The 8989-nt window shown below is 35.3% G+C and overlaps 1 protein-coding gene across 3 annotated transcripts in view; it reads right to left on the bottom strand.

The window, feature by feature from the left end:
- Nucleotides 1-2246: 2246 nt before the first annotated feature.
- HNRNPLL (heterogeneous nuclear ribonucleoprotein L like) overlaps nucleotides 2247-8989 on the bottom strand; it is a 37447-nt gene continuing 30704 nt past the window's right edge. For all 3 annotated transcript variants that reach the window (XM_033419247.2, XM_049696462.1, XM_033419248.2), the window contains 5 exons: nucleotides 8692-8813; nucleotides 8038-8239; nucleotides 7305-7362; nucleotides 7116-7214; nucleotides 2247-3982 (listed from right to left, as the gene is read on the bottom strand). In XM_033419247.2, the coding sequence (XP_033275138.1) occupies nucleotides 3927-3982; nucleotides 7116-7214; nucleotides 7305-7362; nucleotides 8038-8239; nucleotides 8692-8813 (537 nt within the window). In that variant the 3' untranslated portion in view covers nucleotides 2247-3926. The remainder of the gene's footprint in view (nucleotides 3983-7115; nucleotides 7215-7304; nucleotides 7363-8037; nucleotides 8240-8691; nucleotides 8814-8989) is intronic.

Here is an 8989-nt window from a genome sequence, read left to right as displayed (position 1 = left end):
ACTGGGCTAGGGCTTCCCTGGTGGCGCAGTGGTTGAGAGTCCGCCTGCCAATGCAGGGGACACGGGTTCGTGCCCTGGTCCGGGAGGATCCCACGTGCCGTGGAGTGGCTGGATCCGTGAGCCATGGCCGCTGAGCCTGCATGTCCGGAGCCTGTGCTCCGCAGCAGGAGAGGCCACAACAGTGAGAGGCCCACGTACCGCAAAAAAAAAAAAAAAAAAGAACCACTGGGCTAGAGGGACAAGACTCAGTCAGGCTCACTCAAACCTTGATTACTCTACGTAACAGGGAAGGGCGGAGGCACAGCAATACCTACCATTTCTAACTTCCTCATTCATAAATTAAACCTAAGAGAATTTCAAGTGTTCCCTCAGATAAGGGGCTTTATATGAAGAAACTTTTACTAGTAAAGCAAAATCCACTGTATTTGTTCAAGTTCAAAGCATGTTAAAATTGAGGTGGCAAGGAAAATGATAAGCTTACTAAAATAAAATAGATCATTTTAATTAACACTTGAATCCATTTGGTGGAAATGCTAGGTTTTAGGAAAAAGCAATGATATCACAGATTAAACAGCCACTAGATTTAAAATCCCCAGCAACTTTTTTTTGGCTTAAACAAGAATCATGTCTGCACACTCACTTACTTTTTGGTTGATATTGGAAATCATTATAGTAAAAAAAAAAAACAAAAAACTCTGAATAAAACATGCTGAGAGACAGAACCTATGAACCTTACATTTTCATTTCATCAAATGGCATTGTTTTTTTAAGGCTTAACTCTATGAGCCCAACCAGCAGTACTATGAATAAGAAGGCTCTCTTTACATGGCCCCTCAAATGGACTGAAAGTCTCTTGGGCCAGACAGCCATATGGAGACAGGAAGGTTATTGTAAGTTACCTTTCGTACAAGGACCTTTGTCACCTGAACTTTTTAAGTAAAGCAAATCTTGTGCTTTATATTCCTAACTATGGAAGAATGTTCTGCACTCAAAATTTCTTTATTCTAGAAAGAGAATATCACTGATAACTACTAAGAAGCATTTACCTAGCAACCTATCTATTCCTCCAGATAGCAATGTAAAGAAAACATGAAACATAACTGACCCCATTTAGTCATTCTTATCCTCATCTCTCAGTTCAGTCCTAGAAAACATACTGTTTAGATAAATCAAATCACTAAGGTGCTGCTAAGTCTCATGTCAGCTGCAACTGCAAATATTTTTTATTTGGTAGGGTAATACCCTCTGCAGGAAAGTAGGAATTTTAAAAGGCAGCTTATATTCCGTGAATCACTTCTGTAGATTTATTATCAAATATTTCATGGGATTTGGATATGGAATCGAATTTCAGTATTAAAAAAATAAATTCAAAACTACTATTTCTTTACAGCTATAAGACCTAATCTTTAATGTTCTCTTAAAAGCAGAAAGATAACAAAGGGAAAAATGTTGCTGGTGTTGCCAAAGCAAACTCCATTAACAGTGGTGATACCCTTGGGCTTCCCTGGTGGCCCAGTGGTTAAGAATCTGCCTGCTACTGCAGGAGGGGACACAGGTTCGAGCTGTGGTACCGGAAGATCCCACATGCCGTGGAGCAACTGAGCCCATGCGCCACAACTACTGAGCCTACACTCTAGAGCCCACGAGCCACAACTACTGAGCCTGCGCTCTGGAGCCCACGAGCCACAACTACTGAAGCCCACACGCCTAGAGTCCGTGCTCCGCAACAAGAGAAGCCACCACAATGAGAAGCCCGCACACTGCTCGCCATAACTAGACAAAGTCCACCATGAGCAGCAACAGACACCCAATATGCAGCCAAAAAATAAAATTAATTTTTTTAAAAAGTAAAAGATTAAAAACAGTGGTGATACCCAAGTAAACTGTCAAAGACATTACTGACAGCAACAGAGTAGGACTGACACACCAGTGCATAAATCAGCAAGGCCCAACCTACCAACTCAGTTACATCTGAAGAATTTACTTGTCACTTTGGTGGGGAGAAAGCATTAAGATAGAATTCATATCTAAAAGTCAATACTACTTAAAGCAAATATAAATTAAATAAGCCCTGTCACCATCCACAGGTTTGTCCCCTAAAATTTTAGGCACAAAATAATCTATAACACTGACATCCATCTTCATTTTCAGAGGAGGGCAAGGGAAGGAGACAACTATTGCATAAACTCACAAGTTACCTTTTAAAATTAAGACATACCAATTTTGCAACAAATGTAGAAAAGTACTTATAGAAGAGGGAAAAAAGCTTCATTTATTGTAAAGTCAGGTAAACTTAGGTACACAGCCCAGTATCATACATTTATAGTTCATTCACAGGTTACCTTTGGCGTAACTTATTGGGTTCCATGATAAGGGTCTAAAATGCTTCTAGATTGAATTTAAGATTTTCTAGATCTAGAGGGCTAAAGGGACATTGGTCCATTGCTGTCAAAATTCAATGAGAAATAAATGTTAATGTGTGTGTTTAATTTCCATCTAAACTTTCTATTCAATAGCTCTTAAAAATTTTTTAAACCCCTGCATCATTTCTAAAAGGATTAAGGCAAACTGCTTTTTTTTGAATTTTGTTAAAATTCAAAATAAAGCTTTTTCAAAAGATCTAAATGAAACTTCTGTATACAAATTTGTTTAAAACTCTCAGGATCACAAAACTGCTATTGCCAACTACAGACTTCACAGTTACTCTAGGTAGATAAAACATATTCTCCCTTCTTTTAAAGATGAAAATAAAATGGCTAGATCAGTTTTCTATTATTAAAAAGCTGTGAACCTGATAACATGTGTGTTATAGTATAGTCTCTCAATACGATGCTTAGTCCTTATATCTTACTTGCCTATGTGTGCATTATGTTGTTTTCCCAAAAAAAGCAAAAAAAAAAAAAAAAAAAAAAACCAGATCCAGTGGGAGAAAGAATGTTTAATAAATGGTATTGAAAGAAATAGATATCTCTGTTTGGAATAAAAATAAAATTAGATCCTTATACCTTGTACCATGTAGAAAAATACATATATTACTGATGGATTTAAGAGTAAAAAATAAAAATGCAAGTACCCAAAATTCTACATACAATTTTAGGGAGTTCACAGACTCCCTAAAGCCCATCCGTGGATCTCAAGATTACCTAGAAGAGGAACTGTTAATCATAACTTCTATTAAAATTTCAATGCCAAATACCAGATGTGTTTTCAAGATCAAGTCACATGGAACAAATGAAGATGAACACATTAACTCATTGTTGTAACTTTATAAAATCTCCAAACTGGAACTAGAAACAGAGGCATGTCAATACAAATGGACAATGACTTAAAAAAAAAAAAACAGTTTAAATAAGTTTGAGTGCATATTGTACAAGTGTATCCATATGTCTGTTAGCCTTTCAGAAATATAAAATCAGCTAAATCTGTAGTACTTAAAATTTAATATATGCAATGTTATTCTCAAACTTGATTAAAATACTTAATAAATACAAGTTATGTTTAATACGAATAACTGCAACATACTTAAACATCTAAACATATAATAGGAATTCTATAATATTAAAATGCAATACTTTCACCTGCATTAATCTCATACACAATGGAAAAATACTTGCAGATAATTAGCATTAAGAATGCAAATATATTTTCACTGTGGAAGAAAAATAAGATTAGAAATGATATATTTATGTAATCTACAAGAAAGCTGTAGATAGGCTACATTATGATATTCTATTTAAAATGAAAGCATTTCAGTATTTAAGTTTACAACAAATTTACTCAAGGCAAAATATTTATTACAGGACAGGATATTGAATCAAAGTAAGCAAGGCAACATTAGATGAACCATTTTAGTTCTTTTTTAAAATGAAGTGTAGCTTTGAAGTTGAAATAAAGGTAAACATAAATTCTAACATGCTCTTCTCTTCTTATAAATGGGATGATGTAGAAAAGCAAAGCTTCAATGTATAGGGATTGGAACCATCTGTAAAAATTAAAAAACAAAGTTAATAGTTCCCTTAAACTTTCATGATTACCTTGAGTTAGCGGAGTAAATTATTGGGTTGGCCAAAAAGTTCATTCAGGTTTTTCCGTAACATCTTACAGAAAAACCCGAATGAACTTTTTAACCGACCCAATATTTCACCTTTTTATAGTACTGGAAGAAGGAAAATTTTTATGTAAGGTAAGGGCAAGATTTCTTTCGTTCATACCTACTAGCAGGTAAGCTCCATGAAGGCCGGAACTTTGTCCATTTTTACATTCCTATTGTTCTAAACATTATTTGACACATAGGAGGCTCCCACAATCTTTTTTTAGTGAATTAGACATTACAGATAAATAGTATCAGGATTAGGCTTATCTTAGTCCAACAGCAAAACTACTTTGCAGAAAATATTACCAATGGTAATTACTCTATAAAAGTTAATTCAAATATAGCTTGGGAAATGGGTTAAGACTGAAATGTATAAGAAGATATCAATGAGCTGAAAAAGTTCCAGGAGAGCAAGTATTAAATCTCTGATCATCAACGGGGCATATGAATTTTAAAATTGCTAAAAAAAAAAAAAAAAAGGTATAATCCACAAAAATACTTCCATTTTATACATTCCTCTTTAACTTTTCAGAACAGGCAGAAATAATTCTGGTACCTTAATGTACCAGAATTTTAGTATTAAAAGTTATCACTCCTGGGCTTCCCTGGTGGCGCAGTGGTTGAGAGTCCGCCTGCCGATGCAGGGGACACAGGTTCGTGCCCTGGTCCGGGAAGATCCCACATGCCGCGGAGCGGCTGGGCCCATGAGCCATGGCCGCTGAGCCTGCGCGTCCGGAGCCTGTGCTCCGCAATGGGAGAGGCCATAACAGTGAGAGGCCCGCGTACCGCAAAAAAAAAAAAAAAAAAAAAAGGTTATCGCTCCTTAAGGAAAAAAATTCCTATAAAAGAAAAAGCATATACATCAACAAATATTTGCAAGACACTGCAGAGGATAAAAAAAGAAATAATTGTACCTGTCTCCAAGGAGTTTGCAAGTCATACACTGTTTTGAATATATCTCAAATATACATATAAAGTCTTTTAAAATTTTCCATCAAAAATTAAATGTTGACTCACTATTTAAAATTTACTTTTGTGACTAAAGGTAAAATGAAAAGAGGTATTCCTACTTGTTTATTTTTTAACTTTTTAGTAAGAAAATTTTCAAACATAAAAAAAATATATGGATCAGTATAATAAACATCCACATAGCTTCAATAATTGTCAACGTTTGGCAGTCTTACTTCATCTACCTACTCTCCGCACACTCTTGAGGGGCTGGAATATCTTTTAACTTTTTTTTTTTTTTGCTGTACACGGGCCTCTCACTGTTGTGGCCTCTCCCGTTGCGGAGCACAGGCTCCGGACGCGCAGGCTCAGTGGCCATGGCTCACGGGCCCAGCCTCTCCGCGGCATGTGGGATCTTCCCGGACCGGGTCACGAACCCGTGTGCCCTGCATCGGCAGGCGGACTCCCAACCACTGCGCCACCAGGGAAGCCCGGGGCTAGAATATTTTAAAGCAAATCCTAGATATGTTATTCCACCCATAAATCCTTCAGTGTGTATTCATTTTTTTCCCCTTCCACAATCATTCATCATCACACCTAATAAAATTAATACTATTTTTTCTCCTATCATTTAGAAAAATAAAGTTTCAACACTCTTCAGATCCAAGATCGAAGTAAATTACACAGCACAAACTTCAAAAGTTAAATACTTGAGTGTTCTTTGCACTGTAAAAAAGAGGCCATTTACCATTATAGAGAGAATAAACAAAGAGAGTGACAGTTTCATTTAATACAAATTAAAATAATGTGGAATACCATTTTTCATCTATCATATTGCTAAAATTCAAAGTCTGACAACACTCGGTGTTGGTAAGAGTGTTGGGCAGTTGGCATTTTCATATACCACAGGTGGTAGAGTTGTGTAACCTTTGTAAAGGGCAATCTAGAAACATTTACCAAAATATAAACCTTTTTGCTCTCCACTATGAGGAAACTGCCCTACAAACACAAAACATGCAACTATAAGGATGTTTACTGCACTAATAGAAAAACACAATTGGGAACAACCAGTGTTCATCAGTGGGGAAGTGGATAAATTGAATAAACTGTGGTACATCTCTACTAAAAATAGCTACTCTGTGGGGGAAAAAAAACCAGGGTAGCGTTGCACCTGCTGATAGAGAAAACAGCTCCAAGATATATTAAGTGAAAACAGCAAGGCACACAATAGTATGTATAGAAGAACCATTTTTTTTTTTTTTTTTTAGAAGAACCATTTTGTGTAAGTTTTTAAAATGTAGATATATACATTGGGGAGGAGTAATAAAAGGAAAAAGAAAGGTTAGAGGTTATAGAAAGCTTTAACTTTCATTTGTACCAGTATTTACTGTTTGAGTTTTTTAACCATATATATTTATCGCTTTCTTCTAAAAAGATCAACAGGAATTATGGAAGTCAGCCTCCAAGATGGCCCCAATGTTCCCTGCCTCCTACACCGGATCATGGTTGGTCAGTGGGACCACAAGATTACAGCATAAGTGATGGTATGTTACTTCCGGTATTAGGTTATGAAAGACACTGTGGCTTTTGTTCTTTTGGCCTTTTGCTCTCATCTTTCTTGAATCACTCATTCGGAAAGAAAAGAGCTACCATGAAATGGCCAATGTGGCTTACTGTCCCTACAAAGAACCACATGAGTGAGAGTGGAAGTGGATCTTCCAGCCGCCAGTCATAAGACTTGAAATGACTGCAGATTATAGCTGACGGCAGGCAGCCTCATGAGAGGCTGAACTACCAGCCAGAACTACCCAGCGAAACTGTACACAGATTACTGATCCTCAGAAACAGTAAGATAATAAATGTTTTGCTGTTTTAAGCTGCTAAATACTGCAATAATTTGTTACACAGCAAGAGGTAACTAATATAAGAATTATGAGGGTTGTGGGATTTATATGCCTTTTTAAAATTCAAACTTCTCTGTATTAAAAAATAACCAATAAATATTACTTTTAAATTATCAACAATGTTTCTGATGGTAACTCCCACTGAATAATTATGACACGATTTTACTTACTTGGAACTCTTATCTGGTAGTGATTTAGTGCTGTGAGGGCTTCTACTGCATCAGTTTTGCATTCCCATTCTAACAGCCCAGAAAGTGTTTTGGCAGAAGCTAAAACAAAACAAAGAAACACAACTTCAGTTGTTATTTGCTTTTAATCAAATTAACCAGGAAACTTAAAAAGAGAAAATGTGCACTTACGTTTTGCATCAAATACTTTATATTTGATGAATGTAAGAACTTCATGGTCATTACACAACTGTCAAAGAAATGTAAAACTCCATTAAAAATACAGCCAAAATAAAGATTCCTACCCTTTTCTCCCCCAGAAAGTAAACTTTATGGTAGCATTTTAGTTTTGAGTATGGCATGAATGAATTAAATCAAATATGTTTTTAAATTAACAAGGTGCATGAGAAAATCAATTAAAATAGTGATATCCTATAAACTATGTATATAATTTTAGTGTTGTTACAATAAAAACAAGATTTGTAACTGAAATATATATTCTCAAAGCTGACCAGGGTTTATCGAGTACGTAAGATAGGGAGTAGTGTTCCAGAAAAATCAATTCTTTTCTGAAGCATTTCCTATAGTTAGGGAAAAATGCAGGGATATATAAAATTTTGTTATGGGTGAGATCTAAGGACATGGTAAAAGAACTTTCTGAATGCAGGACTAAGGGTACCTCATTCTAATTCCAACTCTCAAAACGACTGAGCCACAAAACAACAAAGAGACCAGTGAAGGATGGAGGCCAGAAAAGTACAATGGTCAAAGGATGTACTATATTAAGTACCAAATAAGTAACAGAATACCAATAATATCAAAAGCAGAAGATGAACAGAGCAAGACTTTAAAATGAGGCTAAAACATGATATATTTTAAAATAGGAAATAGGAACATTCTACACAATTTGTATTCCAGTGCCTACCTTTGTGAAGGTCTCTTCTGTGACACACAATGGAACATTATAATAATGCAGTACACACGAGGGTGGCTGGATTATATTCTTAGATGCTTGGCCAGCACTTGTAAAGCGATTATTTTTGCTCATTGCAAAATCCTTGTAGCTACTTGTACCATCCTCCAGCTCAAATATTTGACTTGGAACAACTGAATGTTGTTTAGACACACTAAAGATCGGAAAGGTAAGAGGTACAGAACATACCTTTGTTAGATAAAAAGCAGCAAGTAGGCAGTCTCAAAATGTTAACATAAAGGCCTGTATCAATCTTAACAAAAAAGGCATATGTAGCAATTTACAGTTTCAATATTTACTAATATTTAAATTTAGTTTGAGTTATAATCACTCTTACAGTTTAGACATCACTTAGAAAGAAAAATCTATTGAATATATTTTCATATTAGAAAACTTTAATAAAAAAAACTTGCTCATTTTAACATGCTATTTTATGACCATAAAACTAAAACTAGGTATAATATGGAAAATCTAAATTATACGACCCTAAGTGTCTAAAATGACATCACTATAGCTGCTAGTTTCAGATATTCTAAAATGGAAATTAATGTCTCTAATAAAAAGGATAAGTATTTTTTAAATTTACCACTTAAGATAAATAATTACCAAACGTTAAGTCTTTTCCCAAATAATTTGACATTGTTAAGATGTGTGACAGCTCTTTCTACAGCATACTCATCACCCATTTCTACCAGTGCTGTACCAGGAATGGTCTTCATAAATTTTACCTGTAAATACAAAATCCCAAAAAGGTGAACATTTAATTCCCTTTTACAGTAACAGAATTTCTAAAAGGTACTATAGGTGGTTGATATCAAATAAAGGAGATCACCTGGAATCTTAACTTTATTCTGCTCTGCTATTAGACATTCTTACCAAAATTCAATAAAGTTTAAAAGCAAGA

This window comes from Orcinus orca, chromosome 13 (genome assembly GCF_937001465.1).
Source record: "Orcinus orca chromosome 13, mOrcOrc1.1, whole genome shotgun sequence".
NCBI lineage: Eukaryota > Metazoa > Chordata > Mammalia > Artiodactyla > Delphinidae > Orcinus > Orcinus orca.
This window is presented reverse-complemented; position numbering and strand designations above follow the sequence as displayed.